The sequence below is a fragment of the Humulus lupulus genome, chromosome 3 (genome assembly GCF_963169125.1).
Source record: "Humulus lupulus chromosome 3, drHumLupu1.1, whole genome shotgun sequence".
Classification (NCBI taxonomy): domain Eukaryota; kingdom Viridiplantae; phylum Streptophyta; class Magnoliopsida; order Rosales; family Cannabaceae; genus Humulus; species Humulus lupulus.
The window spans coordinates 38,517,148-38,536,273 of record NC_084795.1 but is presented as its reverse complement, the minus strand read 5'-3'; the positions used below and the strand labels follow the sequence as shown (position 1 = coordinate 38,536,273).

Genomic DNA, 19,126 nt, shown 5'->3' with positions numbered 1-19,126 from the left:
ATATGTTCTTGCTATCTCAGATAATAAATATGACAGTCTGGTCATGAATAATCGTTTAAACAAATTTTGAGTCTTTGGGAATCCTTTAGTATGTGTTATATCTAAATCACCACGAGCTACATATCTCACGAGCTTGTACTTTGACAGCTGATGGACCCAAAATGGGTATGTTTTAAATATTTATAAATCGCAAGCGCACGAATCGTTCATATAGAATAGTGATCGTGTAAGCAAGGATGTTGAACCCAAAGGAGTTGTCTAAAATCGATAAGAAAACTATTTTAAACCAAAATTAATAAATTCTAACCTAGCTCCAAAGATTGATGAGAATTTGTGACAAGAAAATAAACCAAAAGATAATAATAAAGATATTAAAGAGAATATATAAACATAAATTAATAATAGAAATCAAGATAGTAAAATAAGATTATTAAGGATTAGAATCCATAAAATATAAGTTTAATAATATTTATAAGTACATTGATTCCCAAGTTTTAGTGATAGTTAAAATAAATTAAACTATCATTTTCCAAATAGATTTATAATTTTAAGCACAAATTACTTCTAAAAAGATAAGATTTTTCTTCAATTTTCAAAATTATAATTTCAAAGCATTTATTGTAAATCAATCTAATGAAATAACAAATAAATCAATTAACATTATTTATAAGGCAAAACATAATATTTTTGTTCTAAGCATGGATGTGTACAATTTAATGGCACATCTTACACAAAGAATATTATGTTTTTGCACTAATGAAGAACAAAGTGTAAATATGTGCTAACAATCCAAAATACATGATATTTAAGATGAAAGAAGATATTTGAAGAAAAAAATTCCATAAACTTTGTTGCACAAAATGGGAAATCAACATACAAAATAAATACTATCTAGTTACATATTGTTTCATCATCACCTTAATAATCTTAAAACGATTAGAAACACATAACTAGAATAGCAAATACAAACTAAAAATTACAAACATAAATAGGAAAATTTGGAGGATGAACCCCCAAATTGTTCCTCTAAAAATACATAGAAAAATAACCAAAAAGAAGAAGAAGATGAAGAGAATAGAGAGGTTTTGAAATGTGTAGAATTTGTGGTATGGTAACCCCTCCCCTAAAATTGACACCCTAAATGGTCTTCAAAACTCCATATTTATAGCCAAAATGAGGTATTAAAATAATCAATTTAAATTAATTTAATTAATTTAATTAATTATAATATGGCAATATGGGTAAATTATAGGGTGTAATAATGATGTTTTGGGGTAAAATGTGTAGAAAAATTTGGGTAAAAATTGGTATTTTGGGACATTATGGGACAATTTGTGGGCTCAAGAAAATTTTCTCTCAATGCTTTATGGGCTTGGCAGCAACTGGCTGGCCATTGGGTACTGGCGTTGGGCCGAACTGTCTTGGGGAGAGCTGCTGGATGGAGATCTCGTTGGCACGTGGAGCTGCTGGGTGGCATGGTGCGGCTAGGCAGAATGGGTGAAGGAGTGCATCAGGTGGAAGCTTCGGGTGGCATTAGACTTGGGTCTTCAGTTGGTTGATGAGTGCTGGTGTGGGCCTTGGCAGGTGGAAGAGGTTGGAAGTGTGGGTGAAGAAGCAGGAGGCATGAAGGAGCTGCTGTTGGGAAATGGCCAGGCAGGCGGGCTTGGGCTTCTTGGGCCTGGGCAGGTGGCTGCTTCGTGAGGGAGATGGGCTGGGCTAGAGAGTTGGGCCGAATGAGGCTTTTTATAAATGTCAATTATTTTTCTTTCTTTCCTTGAAAATGTCACATTTCCTTCATTTTTCTTTCTCCTCAAGAGCAAAAATGCATTATTTTCCCTACAAAATAAATATAAACTAAATCATAATAAAATATTTTCAACTATAAAATAAATCAATTTAATTCTTTGAAAATATTAATTATAACTTAATTTATATTTAACATTTAATTTTAATAATACAACATTTTTTTACCTCAAACTAAACAACAATAATTCAAATAATTAACTACAATATTTTACAACAAAATAACTATAAAAACACACAAAAATCTATAAAATTAAAATAAACCTAATAAATTCAAAATTACTTAAAAACTTAATAAATTACTTAAAAACTCAAGAATTAAGCAACAATTAGCACATAAAAAGTGGTAAAAAAACTCTATTTTGTAGAGTTATCAACAGCTATATGACCCTGAGCTAGCACTTTGACAGCTATCTTATTCTTAGTTCGTGGTAAAGTCAGGATGCCTAACACTAGGTCAGACCATTATGAATCTCGGGTTGTCCTCGTGGATAATAAGCAGATATTCTACTTGGTTATTTTTCCACGTATTTACCTGCCAGCTGTACCCGAGTTGAGTGAATGAACTCGAGCTAAAATTAGGATATAACAGTAGGGTAAACAGCATCACGCCACTAGGCCCCTCTAAATTCCAGGAACCCTGTTCCTGAAATTTGGAGGGAACACGAGACAGGGAATGACTCTATGGGCATCGTCCCTGTAGAGTTTTCATAGAAAAAAGTGAGGGAAAAATCTATTCTATAGCGACGACAGGGTCCCAAAAAAATGGAGGGAAACTGGACCGCCAAAATTTTGTTGCCAAATTTCACTACCTCATATCGTCGCTATAGATCCCCATTTTATTGACTGGTCAATTAAAAAATTAGTCTATAGTGACAACAAGTGGTCGCTATAGGGTGCCAAGAAAAACGGAGGGAAAGTTGACCGCCAAAAAAGTTGTCAAATTTTTACTTCTTATAGCGACGCATGTCGTTGTATAGGTTAAATGAAACACTGGGTTCCTTCTTCAACGACGACGTTCTTATTTCCTATAGCGACGACATGTCCTCTCTATAGGATCAGGGAATAAATCCCCCAATTGAGTCTTCTTCTTCACTTTTCTTCTCTCTTCTCTGCAAAACCAGAGGCGAATAGCCGCCCCTTGCTGATCCAACGCCCCCCAGTTCGATTCTTGCCCATTCCTTCCAAGTTTAGGTAATATAAACCCAATTTCTATCTATTATAGCATTTAAAATGAATTTTTTGTTAATATATTTAGTATTTGGTAGAAATATGTTTTTGAAATGTTTTATTTTTAGATTGTAGTGGAGCATCATCCTTAGCTAGAGACGCATTTGGATAACCCCCGTGTTGGAAAAAGCTTATACAGGAACTTTATTTATTTTCATGTATATCTAATATTAAACAAATTAATACGAGATAACATAAAACTTGTTTCTAAAATTGAATTCAAAGAGAAACAAATAATATAATACTTACAGTATACGCAGCGGAATTAAGAGTCCTTCCTTCAGTTTCTCTAACTCTTGTATCCTTTCTGTCGCAGAGTATTATCAAGAAACTGAACCGATCTTCTATTTTCTTCACAATCTTCCAATGTATCCTTAGAACCACCTAGACTAGTGTGGGAAATTCTCAACACATGAGATAGATATAGAGAGAAGAAGAGAAAATAACAAAGAGGCTTAGAAAAGGACTTGTGTTTAGAGAGAATCTAAAACTATCAGAAAATCTGACTTGTGACTTATCTGTCGTCTCTGAAATCTTCTCTCTAAGCACTCCTTTTATAGACTCAATTAGGCCATTTAATTTAATTAAAAAATCAATAAAATAACAGCCATTTTGAAGCCCTAAGTCGAAATTATCATGGGCTATAGGCCCGTGAAATTTCCCATTTGATTATAAGCCCATTGGACTTAAAATCAAGGCATGTACTATTTTCTATTGATTTAATTAATTAAATAATTATTTAAATCCTTTATCAAATTAATTATTTATAATTTGAACCTTGATTTAAATTTATTTATTAATTTAGATACCAATTTATCTTAATTAATAAATCTGCCATAATTTCTCTTTTCTTCTCAAAATTACACAACTCTGTGAAACTATCCAAAATTGACTTGGTCAACTTTGATAATTCTAATTCATAATTAAATCAATTAATTGAGACTATCTAGATGATTTTATCCAAGGTACAATGGGGACCATGGGCCTATGAAATCAAACTCCAATAAGTTATCATAAATCTAACAAATAAATTTACTAACTTATTGATTCATCGTGACTCCACTATAGACTTGGAATTGCACTCTTGAATTCATAGAACGCTCTATAACAAATATAGATACGCTATTAATTATCCATTGTTACAACCATAATTTTCACTCAATCCACTATAGACGGTCTACAATGAGATAGGACTAAAATAGTGTTTTACCCCTCATTGTATTTTATCCTTAAAACACTTAGTTCCTTGTAAATGATATTTCAGTAAACTAATTTAATTACTGAAATGAGATCTCTATCATTTAACACCTTGAACCAAACTAAAAGGAAACAATCGCTTCACTTCTTCATCAGAAGCTATAGATGTTCATATCTATGATTAACACTCCCACTCAATTATACTACCGAGTTCCCAAGATGTAAGTATGGGCTAGTCCGTAGGGTAAGCTGGTAACGAACAAGTCAAAGAACTCAAATAATACAATCAGTTAGAATACTAACCACTCAGAATTGAGATTGAATTGACCTATGGTCAACTATATGATATGACTAGAATAGATAATAACGGTATGTTTACTTATCTTATCAACTGTCAATATCGGTCATGTCCGATGTAACAAATACATCCGATCTTATCTACTTTGCTAATGTTCTGGAAAGAACATAACACTGTAATGTGTAAGTAGATCATATCGTAGATTGGTAAGTCAGTGTAAATCCGGTGCACTGACTAATCTTAGGACTAACTTATTTTTGAACATATAATCATATTTATATTCCACTGTGATTACGTCACTATAAATAAGATTAGCTATATGCTCGGGATTTAAGAGAAGTTTATATTAAACAAATAATCATGAAAATAAAACATGTGAGCAAATTGATTGACCAAGTCAAAAAATGATTTCTATTCTTTTATTGATAATAAAATGAGATTACAAAGAATTTGGGTTTTAATTATGGCATAAAAACCCAACACCCCGAGCCTTGGTTATTTTTTTTATATATTTTTTTTTATTAATGTTTAAATTATGTTTTTTAAGTGTGTGATTGGTCTGTTTATATAGTGTTGAATTTTGTTTTTCATTTTAGATTTGTATATTTTAGACAGTGTTAAATATGTTAATTTAATTAAATGTTATTATGTTAATTGTGTAATTGATTAATATGTTAATTGTGTAATTGGGTATTGTAGATAATACTGAATATGTTAATATGTTGATTTAATTAAATGTTAATATGTTAGTTGTGTAATTTGTTATTTTAGATATATAGTGTTGAATATTTTATTTTAATTTAATTTAGTTAAATGTTATGTTAGATATTAGCTGAATATGTTTATTTATATAAATGTGAATGTGAATGTGAATTGTATTTTGTAATTGTACCGTAGGTTATATTAATATAATTAGATGTTAATAATTAGTATGTTCTAGGACAGATTTTATAGTTTTATGTAGATTTTAAATTTTGGAATAGGTTAGATTACAGCTGTTATGCTGCCAAAATTTTAGTAGATTTAGAAATACTAAACATTACAAAATAATTTTAAAATTAGTGTGATTAAATTTTTTAATTAATTTTAAAGCAATTAATAAAAAATCATAAAGTGAAAATTAAAATAAATTATAATTATAAAACATTATTGTTATTTTTTAAAAAATAAAAAGTGAAAATTAAAATAATAATTTGATAATTATCAAAAGAATTAATAATAATCTTTAATAAATTTATAATTAAATATTTGTTTATATAATGAAACTTTATAATACATTCATACAATTTGATAATATATATTCATAAAATTATAAAGTGAAAATTAAAATAATAATCTTGCAAGTATAAAACTCTTATTTTTTTAATTAAAAAGTGGATATTAATAATAATCATAATAGTAAATTTATAAATTTAGAATATAATATTTATATATTTAATTAATTTTATAATAAATTATTAAATTTGATAATATATATTCATAAAATATAATAATTTATTCATAAGATTCAATAAGATATTATAATTCACTTAAGAAAAAATTAGTTCTTTGGTGATAAAAAAAAATTATTACCAAATACAGGTAATTTTTTTATGATTATCACATTGTGATAATTTATTTTTCTCTTGGATCAGTTATGACGATTGACAAGAGTTGGATAACTAATAGACGGCGTAACTCTGATTAGTTTTGGAATGGTCTTCAGGCATTTATACAAATGACCAAGAATCATGTGAATGCTTAGGGAGAAGTCAGGTGCCCATGCCTTCAGTGTGTCAATATGCTGAGTCAGAAATTGGATGTAGTGGAAGCTCACATACACATATATAGGCTTCTGCAGATATGGGTTTCATTCTTCCTCGAGCTCTCCCTGGGTGACGACTGATAGAGATTGGCATTGAGCGAGAGTTTCAGGATTGCTACAAGGATAGAAAAGGAGTCGCAAGAAAAAATACTTCGATGAACATGGAGGGTATGATGATATCGAGACAGCCAAAACGAATCCACCGGAGGACATGAACAACGAGAGTTGACAGAAGTTGGTTACCCTTTTCACCACTCCACAGTTCATGGCACGCTCAAAGGAAAATGCTTCCATTGATCGACCTCTTATGTTTCTGCTCGATTTAAGAAGGTAAATAAAAATATGTAGATAATTTGAAATATTTTAAGTTATCTTAATAATAATTTCAATATTTAGCCGATATCTTGTTACATTTTGTTTTCTAAAGATGAATCTTCAGACTAAGGAACTGTCCAGCATTATTGATACGTTCCATGACATGCACAAGCATTTGACACGTGGGTGGGTGAGCACGAATGCTAAGGATGCATATGTAAGTAACTTTATAAGTTTTGTATGTATGTTTATCATTTAATTATATTATGTATTAATTGTCTTGTTTCTAAATTGTAGGATGCCTTCCAACAAGAAGTGCAAACACAATCCCAATCTGAATCTTCAGGAGGAAGTAGCCATGTCAATGAGACTATTGGACGCAAGTTGAGGGGCACTAGTACCTTTGCCTCAGGCGCCACCAAATCAGTTTCACAGTCAAAGGCATCACCATTTACGTCCACTACAGTTGGCCCCTCCAATGGTACCAGCTGAGGTTTTAGTCCATGGTTCAACACTTCAATTAAGCCATTAGGACCTAAAACAACAACTTCCAGCAAATGCAACAATTTATGCAAGCTGCAAATACGAACATCCAAGCTCCATAATTTCAGCCTGTGAACTTGGACATGAATATGATACAGTCCATGATGGAGAACTTTCTAGGCTCGGGCCAATTTACACCACAAAAGTCATAGCCACCATAGCAGCCCGACGATGATGATGACTTTAGGATTAATTTGGATGACATTTAGTTTGGTTATATTATTATTTTAAATTTATTAATATTTTGTGTTGTTTATTACATTTTGGAGACTATACTACTTATGTTTGTACTAAGTTTAACAAAGATTGGAGGTTGTTGCTTCCCGAACCGCTCATATAACGGCTCCCACCTGTTCCCAACCTCCCCAGACTGTACAGCTAGTACCACTGCAGGTGGTACAATAGAGGCAGCGCTCCCTGATGGAGCCTGCTGTCGCAGTAGGCGAATCTATTCATCCGGGCTCTGTAATCGAGCCTGCATATCAGCCATGAGTTGCTGCCAGTCTTCAGGAACCCTTAAACCTAGGATGCTCTGATACCAAGTTGTAATGTCCTGGATAGCCAAGACTGCTACACTGTGTACTTATAAAGGTTCAGGACTTGCTAATCAAGTCATTAATTTAAAAACGTATCACTAAACCTGTATGAGCTAAGGTTAAAAAGGTTTTGGTCTTAAAAGTTTTACTTTATATAATTAAGCAGTTTAATACATGGGATCCCAAAAGAAATAGAGTTTAAAAGTTGGTTTACAGAATTCCCAAAATACAGACAACCATCAGCCATACTAAGGCAAAATAGACATTTCTGGCTTTCGCGTCCCTACCTAAACCCCAACTGCGATGGCTGAGCAATTGGTCATGTACATTCGGCCCACAGAGCTCTCCAAGTCAGGGATGATAAAGCTTGCCCTTGCCTTTACCTGCACCACGTAGCACCTGTGAGCCAAGGCCCGTCAAGAAAACATAATGTGCAACATAAACAATAATAACAAATAGTCAATTCTTTAAGCACGATCATCCATCAAATAATCCACATTAACCATTCAGTATATACTCAAAATCAAGGATGCAACCATTCACATATAACATTCAAGTCTCATAATATCCAGGTCACATAATAATCAGGGCCGACAACTTAGACCGCACCCTCTGTTTACCCCACTGACTCCGGCCCGCTTAAACTGAGCTCAGTGCATATTAAGCTGTCCTCGGCTACCAGTGGCCAAGTCGCGCCCTGTGCGCTAGTGTAACCCTTAGCACTCTTAGGCCGTTGGTTCACTGTTTAGTTTACATGACATAATACCATCCTTTCAAGCATACACATTAGGGAACCCTTAGCCTCATTACAGATATACAACCAGGTGCAGTTTTCTTACCTTTAATTTCTTCGTTCACTAATTACGAGTGATGTTCCTCGAGCGCGATCCATTCCCGAGCCCTAGCCTTAACACCTAGTCACAACCAAGGTATTGGATTACATTAATATTCAAATAAGGGTTTCCGGATACAATACTAGCTTCCGGGACATCGAATTCCACCAAGCACGGTCGGGAAACCGATCCCGAGCACCCTAGACTACATTCCCGTGCCTAAAATCCCCAAATGTTCAAGTGTGCGCCTAAGGGATGCGGCCCTTGAAACCTAGCCGCGGCCCTGCCCTAAAACAGAGCCAAGGCCATCCCTGGAAGCAGACACACGCCACGGCCCTGCCCTTGGGGGCCGCAGCGCTCTAGAACAGAGTCGCAACCCTTCCCTTCATGCCCAGAAAACCCACCATTTCCAACATCTAAACCTCATCCAAAACCATCCCAAAGCTCCCTAATTAATTCAAAACCCATCCATCACAAAACTTTTAACATGACTCTAACAACATAACTCAACAGAAATCCAACCTAAAAACCTACTATAATCCCATTTTTAATTTCTGAAACTCAAGAACATAAAACACCAAAACCAGTCATACAAAACTAGAATTTAAACTTCCAAATCATGAATTGGAGCTTACCTCTTCTGCTGAACCACTTCCTTGAAAAATTCCTGAGCTAAAACCCAAGCTCTCAGCTTCAATTCAGCCCTTAAACAACAAAATCATGAATACCTTAATACTCAGCCAAAAACTCATAATTCTAACCCCAAAAACACAATTCAATTCTCACTTTAGCCTTGGTTGAGTGCTCCTTGGATAATTCTTGAGCTAATCTTCCAAATCCCCACTTCAATCCTCTGAATTCCCAGCTCAATTACCTATATTTTTAGTGTTTTGTGTTTGTTTTTCCTTGAGAGAGAGAAAGAATAAGTCGGTCTATTTTTGTTCCACTAGCTTCTGCTTTTGGCTAAGTCTAACCTTTGTTACTTAGGTCAATCCCGAGGCTCGGGGTGCCGGAAACGTCCTCGAGGGCAAAACGGTGAAATTCCTCAATATTCCCGCCTAGACTTCCTAATCTCAAATATATCTCCATATATTTATTTCCATAACCCGATAGTCTAAATAACTACCCGATACCTAAAATACCCCTGGCTTATCCAAAGTCAAATATTAAGCCCCGTTGTGACTTTTCCCGCTATCTAGCTCCCTAGGATCGCCTCAAGTCGTTCTCTGCTAACCTGCCCACATAATAATGTGGTTCTCACAAATACTATATATATCACATTTACAATTCATATAATCATACGCACATTTTTATTATATACATTTAAATCAATAAATTCATTCAAATCACATATAAGTCAATTTTGCCCTCCCGGCACACTAATCAAGGTCCTTAAGCCTTATTATTGAATTTGGGGTCGTTACAACGAAATAAACACAAATTCTTATTTTTATAACCGAACGAAAAATTGATTTCAAAAAATTTATTGGATAATTTCTTTGACTTGAAGGAACTTCGCTATCAAAATTCTTAATAAATATATCTCTTCTATATAATAAGTGTGTAGATAACGGAAATTCTTGGTTTTAACAGTTTTTTGTTTTTTTAATGTTAACTTTAATGGGATATTCTTATATTTAACGAGATATTCTTATATTTAACAGAACATTCTTATATTTAACGGTAGTTTGTAACACTTAACCTTAAATAAAATAAAATAAATAATTAAAAAATTAAAATATGATATTTTTGAGATATTTTATAATAATTATTATTATTTAAAAATAATAAATAATTAAACAAATTAAAATATTATATTTTTGAGATATTTTACAATGATAATTATTTAAAAATAATAAAATCATACATTTTATAACTTTAATAAAATAAAATTTAATTAAACTTAAACTCACTTATTATAATAATATCATATTAAACATATAGTATAATCTATTATGAATTAACAACAAATTGTTTTTTAAAAAAACTAGCAAGAAACTTAAATTTAAAATCAACGTATAATATTTAATATTACATTAAACATATAATATATAATCTCTTGTTGTCACTCTCAAATTCATAAACTAGAACAAACATAAACTTAAACAAAAATAAATAAATTATTTAATTAAAATATGATATTTATTTAAAATTTACATGACATTAATATAAATTTAATAAAAATAATTAATAAATTATATAAATAAAATTAAGCAAACGTGCCTATTGCGCGTTGTATATATATATATATATGTTGTCACATCATCATAATTGTTAGTATTTATCTATGGGTAGTAACCATTGAGAAGTCTTCCATGGGTGCACTCTTAATGGTTACTATCCATGGATGATTACTTTAATATTAATCATTGTATTAAGATTAATGATCCATATTTATAGTTGTTAATTAAAATTTCTAAAAATAAATTTTGATTTTTTCAAATTTATGGAAGGGTTACCTGATGAAAAATATGTATTTATTATGAAAATATAATATTGTAAATTTTTCATTTTTCAAATGCATATCAAATTCTAAATATAGCTAGTGTCTCTCATTGGTTGGAAACAACATTAGTTATGGCAAAAAAAAAAATTGAAATTAATATAGAAAAAAATATTTAGTGGTAATTTGCTATATCAAGTCACTATGTTGTCATATCATCATAATTGTTAGTGTCCAAATATAAGTAATAACCATTAACAAGTCCTTTGATTTACATTTAAATTTGTTTATTAGGATGCTAGTAAATATATAAATATATATATATATATTTACTAGCATCCTAATAAACAAGTTTAAATGTAAATCGAAGGAATTTTTCATACTTAGATTACATAACCATATGAGGGAAGAAGTACATTTATCATTAAAATGAAAAGTGGTACTATATATTGTCAAAAAATTGTAAGACTTTTGTATTTGAGAGAGTGAGATTGGGGAGTTGGGGAGAGGAGGAATATTCGGAGAGACGATTTTGAAAATTGGAGAAAAGTAAAGAAATGAAGTAGGAGAATTTTATAGAAAATACTTATTAATTAGAAAACATAATCGTGCCTCGCGCAATGTTTTGTAATAATTAAAAATATAAAAAATTTAATTTTTTTTGAGAGGTTTTGTCCTTTTCACCCACCAATACAACACTATTTATATGAACACATTTGAGTGTTTTGACCCATATAAAAGTACAAGATATTTACACTCAAAATTCTTCTAAATTTTCTTCTATTTTGAGGTAAAGTGATAGAAAATACTAATTAATTTTTCTAAAAAAGTACATTTTACGGTCAATTTTTTTTTTATGTTTTACAATTTTAATAAATTTTTTACATTTTTATTGTTTTGCCTTTTAATGTGTGTTGTTTTCATATTGTTTTTATGTTTTTTTTTGTTGATTTTTAGTTATTTTAATATATGTTGTTTTTTTAAAATTTATTTTGAGTGATGCAATGGGTTGTCATCAATTTGTTTTCAAGTTATTTTTTTCTAAGGTATTTTTAAAAGCAAAATTAATAACAGTAAAAAAAATGTATTAAAGAAAAAAACCCTATGGGTTTGGGAGAAGAGTACCTAATGATTTTTTTTTTTTTTTTTATGGAGAGAATAATATTGTTGTTTCACAAAATGTATTAATCATATCAAAGTGACCCCTCCAATCCCGGGGAGAAAATTATTGGATATATACTTTCGTTATGCTCGGACAAAATTGGTAGATATACATAACCATATATGTGGCCTTAATAATACGGACAACCTTGGTTGGTACGTAGATTGAACATGGAACATGTGTTATTGCTTTGCTGGTATAAAATAGGTAGATAAATCGTTTTATGTATTTATTTTTACTTTTTTTTAACAATTTCCTCGTAAAGGAATTAATGTTGTAGTTTGATCGATTTTTTTTCATTTTTAAAAAAAAAATTCTAAATTTTCTTTTCATTTAGATGATTGTTACTAGTATATAGCATATATAACAGTCCACATGGCCTTTACCTAGTAAAATTACAATCTTTTCCACACAAAAAAAAATATAAACTTGTAATATACACCATTAAAGATAACCAGTAGATTTTTATTGGAATAAATTTTAAAACGTAGTGTATGGAAAGTATATTTAATATAGATAACTTCTAATGTGTATGAATAAATTACAAAGTACAGAGGATGAAATGCGTCATATATGATACCACAAGGAATTAATGCTCTTTTTTTTCACTCGCTTATTTTATTATTTATTATATAAATTTTATTAATAATTTATAATATTTTTAAATATAAAATGTATTAATAATGACCACAATTTACACATAATAAAGTGTAATAAAAATAATGAAAGTATTTTTTTTATCAGCACTCCTCATCAATTTTTTTTATATATAAAAAAATGCAAAATATCATACACTGAGGATGGTTGTTATATGTTGTTGTTTGTTTTGATTTTGTGGTGAAGAGCTCTAGATAGTTCTATCTACATTTATATGCATACTAGCCATATCTTTTTTTTTTTCATATTATTTTGTGTTTTACAATTGGTTCCCCTTAGCCAAAATTAAATGATCTTGATTGATTATTAGCTTGATTTCAACTTCACTTGGAATTTTTTGATTTAATACCACAAATTAAATGAGGCATAATAGCCCCACAAAAAAAATAATAAAATAAAGAGGCATAAGGGTAAAGACACATAAATATTTAATAATACCATGCCTCATAATATATGGATTGCAAAATAAGAAAAATACTCACGAACTACCCTAGACTATAAATAAACATTAATTCTCTTCCCCGGAAGCACATCCCATCTCACTTATATCTTCATGCAAAACTCATAATGAAGCTAAGCAATTTTATACTTTTTTCACTTTTTTCTTTTTATGTTTTTCCAAGGATTGTCTCTACAGATAAACCCCAATGTGGAAGGGACATAGGTGGTGCCTTATGTCCTAATAATCTTTGTTGTAGTTATTGGGATTTTGTGGTAGCACACCTTCTTATTGCAAAAATGGGTGCCAAAGCCAGTGCTCACCCCTGCCCCCAAGCCCGAGACCTCCACCACCTAGCCCACCACCACCCAGCCCACCACCGCCTGTAAGCCCAGATAAACCTGAATGTGGAAGGGACGCAGGTGGTGCCCTGTGCCCAAATAATCTTTGTTGTAGCTATTGGGGTTTTTGTGGTAGCACACCTCCTTATTGCAAAAATGGTTGCCAAAGCCAGTGCTCACCCTCACCCGCAAGCCCAAGCCCAAGCCCACCACCTCCGAGTCCACCACCACCTAGTCCGCCACCTCCGAGTCCACCACCGCCGCCGCCTGTAAGCCCAGATAAACCTGAATGTGGAAGGGACGCAGGTGGTGTCTTATGCCCAAATAATCTTTGTTGTAGCTATTGGGGTTTTTGTGGTAGCACACCTCCTTATTGCAAAAATGGTTGCCAAAGCCAGTGCTCACCCTCACCCTCACCCCCAAGCCCAAGCCCACCACCACCGAGTCCACCACCTCTTAGTCCACCACCACCCAGTCCGCCACCTCCGAGTCCACCACCACCGCCACCTGTAAGCCCAGATAAACCTGAATGTGGAAGGGACGCAGGTGGTGCCCTATGCCCAAATAATCTTTGTTGTAGCTATTGGGGTTTTTGTGGTAGCACACCTCCTTATTGCAAAAGTGGTTGCCAAAGCCAGTGCTCACCCTCACCCCCAAGCCCAAGCCCACCACCACCTCCGAGTCCACCACCACCCAGTCCGCCACCTCCAAGTCCACCACCACCGCCTGTAAGCCCAGATAAACCTGAATGTGGAAGGGATGCAGGTGGTGCCTTGTGCCCAAATAATCTTTGTTGTAGCTATTGGGGTTTTTGTGGTAGCACACCTCCTTATTGTAAAAATGGTTGCCAAAGCCAGTGCTCACCCTCACCTCCAAGCCCAAGCCCACCACCACCTAGCCCACCTCCACCAAGCCCACCACCTCCAAGCCCCCCACCACCGAGTCTACCACCTAGCCCACCACCGCCTGTAAGCCCAGATAAACCTGAATGCGGAAGGGACGCAGGTGGTGCCTTGTGCCCAAATAATCTTTGTTGTAGCTATTGGGGTTTTTGTGGTAGCACACCTCCTTATTGCAAAAATGGTTGTCAGAGCCAGTGCTCTCCCTCACCCCCAAGCGCAAGCCCACCTCCACCCAGCCCGCCACCTTTGAGCCCACCACCACCTACAAGCCCAGAAAGACCAGATCACAGGTGTGGAATATATTTTGGCAACAACCCATGTAATACTGGAAGGTGTTGCAGCAAGCATGGTTGGTGTGGTAGCACATATAAATATTGTCGAGGATCATATTGTCAATACCAATGCTGGAATAGTGTGTATTGGGTTGATCTCCCTCATACTTTTCTCTGGCATGACAATACTACTAATGTTCTAAGCAACATTATTAGTGAACCACTGTTTAACGAGATGTTTAAGCATAGAAAAGATTGTCCAAGTCAAGGTTTCTATAATTACGAGTCTTTTATCATTGCTGCTGCTTCTTTTCCTGAATTCTGTACAACTGGTGATGTGGCAACTCGCAAAAGGGAGCTTGCAGCTTTCTTTGCTCTAACCTCTCAAGAAACTACAGGTTAGTATGTTGTGCAATAATAGTTGCTTTTATATATGTTACGTACTACGATTATGTATATAATTTTATGATGACCATTTTGCATGTGTAGGTGAATGGACTGATTCAATAGATCCACACACATGGGGATATTGTTTTATTAATAGAACTGGTGGTGAGGATGATTATTGTACATCTTCTCATTGGTCATGTGCTTCCGGCAAAAAATATAATAGTCGAGGACCGTTTCAACTTACTCAGTAAGTATTGCACATACACATTTTTTATGTAATGAGTTTATATATTTTTTGACCCTATATTTTTTCTGATTACCTATTTGGAGCCTGTGTTTTAAAAAAAAAATTATTTTTGGACTCTATATTTTGTAAAATGGTTCAAATAGACCCCTAAACTCAATTTTGATGAAGAAAAAATTGAATATAATAATACAGTTTTTAAGAAGAATGAGAAAAATTTGACCAAAATCAGGTTTATGGTTCTATTTGAACTATTTTACAAAATATAGGTCTAAAAAGTAATTTGTCAAAACACATGGTCCAAATAGGTAATGAGACAAAACACAGGGTCCAAAAAAAATATAAACCCTTATGTAATTAGGAGATATATAATTCAATTTTGAATATAATTATCTTTATTATTTGAATTCTGATTTTAATATTATTTGTTAATGAACATTCTTTGAGCAGCAACTACAACTATGGGCTTGCCGGTAGAGCTCTGGGGATAGATTTGATAAACAATCCTGATTTGATAGCAACAGATGCAGTTGTGTCCTTTAAAACTGCCATATGGTTTTGGATAGCTCAACATGACAACAATCCTTCATTTCATAACATTCTTATCAATGCTAATTCTAGACCTAATCAACTCCCAAGTTATGGTAATTTCAATGATGGGTTGAGACACCAAAATGATTTCGGTACAAACATCGTCGGGTTCTATAAAAGGTATTGTGACATGTTAGAAGTGAGCTATGGAGATATATTAGACTTTTATTTGTCTGACCATACCTCTTTCTTTCCAAAAGTTTCTAGCATTTGAATGCCCTTCTTCTGAAATCGATTAGGGACAAAAATAAAAATAAAAATAGTGGATTTATATAAGAATAAATAAACCCTACTATTACCTCCTATGCATATATTACATTATTAGTTACTTCTGTGTCAAAAATGGAGCTTAAATTGTTGTATGTACATATATTGTTGAGCTTTATGAGATTAAATTAATGGCTCTTTAATATTACATAGCTACATGTTTCGTCCACCTTTATTTAACCATGCATTAATATTTATAATTTATTTTTGAATTATTATTAAACAGTCAATTGAAGCCAATAAAACTAAAGTTTCAAATAGCCATACAAAAATTTAGGACAAAGCAAACTATTTTTGCCAAACTAAAAAAGAAAAAAAAACCAAGTGTGTTTTCACAAATAAGAAATTTAATAACCCTCTAAAACGATGATAATGTTTCAGAATATTACTCAAATACAACATTAAAAAAAAAACTCATCGCCATACTTTTTCATTATTATTTTTTTTAACTAGCACTTTTGGTGAACATAATAAATTAAAAACAAAAAAAAGTCTAAAGTTCGAACTTCAAATCTCCACCTTATCTTTTCTTCCTCACAACTCATTGTAATACTTTGCAGCTAATTCAGTGAATCTCTCACAAATATATATTTCATAATTTCATTTATTATGCCATTATAATGACACTACCCAAACATGATTCTTTTTAGTAACGATATGGGCCACTACAAGTGATAACATACTATTATTAATGTAATTTAATATTGAGTCTCATGCATATTAATTTGAAATTAAATATATGTATGATCGAATATCCTAATTGGCACTTTTCAACATAAAATGGTGTTAAACACTTGCGATTTTTTATTTTGTTATTTTTTTTATAGGGATAGATAAAGAAACGTGAAATTTCTACAAAGAAAAAACAAAGGTTTTTAGTCCGCTTTTTTATTATTACTCCTATTTCCACTCTTACTGCGTGTATGCGTTTTTTTTTTAAAAGATTTCCGCCCTGTTGTTAGTCTTTAGTTTTGTTGTTTCACAAAAGAGTAATGATATGTGCACCCTATTAGAGATAATTATATTGCATCAATGAAAAAAAAATAACTATTACAACTCTAAGCAAAAAAATACAGAAGACAAGATAATGATTGAATAATTTTACAACTTTATTGCAAAAATACAAGTAAATATAGAAATAAGAAAATGAAATAGAAGAAATCACAACTTTATGACAAAAGTTACAAATAAACTAGAAATAGTAAAACAAAGTAGGTAGAAGAAGAAGCAACTCTTATAACAAGAGGAAATAGAAGGAAAATGACAAGATGAACAATAGAAGAAATAATAAACAACAAGAACAATGAAATAAATCACTCTCACTTACACAACCAAAGTGAAAAGCATTGAGGATCACCAACTTAAACAAGGTTTACAATATTTGTCCAAAAGTTTATTTCTCTCTATCTCAAGCACTAAGAGATTCTCTCGATATTGGAAATAGCTCTCTCGAATAATCAAGCATTTTGGTGTATTTCTAGTCAAGTGCTCTAGTTGATAAAAATAGAGTTGTCTTACAAGTGAGCAATAGACTCATATTTATAGAGTTTTTAGACACCATTAAAATTTCAAATTCCACCAACCCCCATTGTTGTTACAATTGTTTAATTGGATGTTTATAGAAGTAAAAATGAGTTTTAGGAGTAACATGAGTTGTTAGAACCATTCAAAGTAGAAAAAGAAGTATAAAATTGGTTGCACACATCTCTGGCCACGGCTAGCAGCATTCCTGGTCGCGGTCGTGTGCATCTGTCCACCAGGCCGCGGCCAGAGGCCAATTTTCAGCATATCACTTTTTTGCATTTTTCCAAACGGCTCTATACTCTTCTCACATGACTTTGTAACCTCCAAACACATTATGGGGGTTAAAATCATGTCTCCAACAACCATATTACTAATGGCTTTGATCAATTCAAATAAAAAAAGTGTAACATAAAATCTACATATTATTGGGTGATATTTGGGAGTTACAAATTTGTAACTGATTTTGTAACTCCAACATATGTTACATTTGGGCACACACGTGTGTCTAATTTTATAACTCTCAATTATATGTGACAATATGTCACAAATCACATTTTGTCTCATTATTTAATCTAACATTATATTATTTAAAATAATATAACACACCCAAATATTATACACAATGATATGATATTGCTTTTTCAAACAATAGATCTCAGTTTAGATAAATATGATTACATATGCTAAACTGTCACATTACTGTGTGTAATGTGTATTATTAAGGTGAATTTTTTGAGTCCACGTATCTTTACTCTTTACAAAATGAATCGATTAAAACATCCCCTTCAATTGAGTGAAGAATAATTGAATGTAATTAATTGGATATGGACAAACTTGGTAGATAGGTATGAAGACACCAAGATAAAGCCCTAATATATGGACAAACTTGGTTGGTAGATTGGGCATGGATAATGTGCTAGTGCAAGTATATTGGTAGACAGGCAAGCCCACATGATAAGTCTCATAATTCTTCTTTGCCAATGATTCTGACTTTCCTCATCACTCAATACTCGTAATACATTAAAATCACCATAAATTTATAATATTGGGACCAAGAAATTTTATTGTTTAATAAAAATACTAATTTATATATAAATTTAGAAAATCATGTATTAGTGAATAAAATTTTAATTTATCAATGTAATAATTATGAAAATAAATTAAATACATGTCAAAAAAATTGATGAAAATTCCTATATCATTAAAAAAAAAGTTTTTTCAGCTGCAGACTCTATTTTTTACACTTTTTAACACTTATGTCCAAAAAGTTAATTTTGTATTAGTTAGGTCCCTGACCTTTTCAATTTGTATCATTTAGGTTTCTAAATGCTATTT

The 19,126-nt window shown here is 32.3% G+C and overlaps 1 protein-coding gene across 1 annotated transcript; it reads left to right on the top strand.

Moving 5' to 3' along the window:
* Window positions 1–1,322: 1,322 nt before the first annotated feature.
* Window positions 1,323–16,415, top strand: LOC133823951 (uncharacterized). Its single transcript, XM_062256807.1, has 7 exons — window positions 1,323–1,478; window positions 1,585–1,686; window positions 6,760–6,864; window positions 6,945–7,112; window positions 13,520–15,173; window positions 15,265–15,412; window positions 15,860–16,415. Exons 1-7 carry the CDS (start codon window positions 1,323–1,325, stop codon window positions 16,212–16,214), a joined length of 2,688 nt encoding a protein of 895 aa, XP_062112791.1. The 3' UTR covers window positions 16,215–16,415.
* Window positions 16,416–19,126: the final 2,711 nt, after the last annotated feature.

Bases quoted from the DNA above. Each gene is read 5' to 3' on its own strand.
- LOC133823951 (XM_062256807.1), top strand. From the start codon at position 1,323: ATGGGACAATTTGTGGGCTCAAGAAAATTTTCTCTCAATGCTTTATGG. The intron at 1,479-1,584 runs GTGCGGCTAGGC...GGGCCTTGGCAG, and splicing joins TGGAGCTGCTGGGTGGCATG to GTGGAAGAGGTTGGAAGTGT. The intron at 6,865-6,944 runs GTAAGTAACTTT...TCTAAATTGTAG, and splicing joins CGAATGCTAAGGATGCATAT to GATGCCTTCCAACAAGAAGT.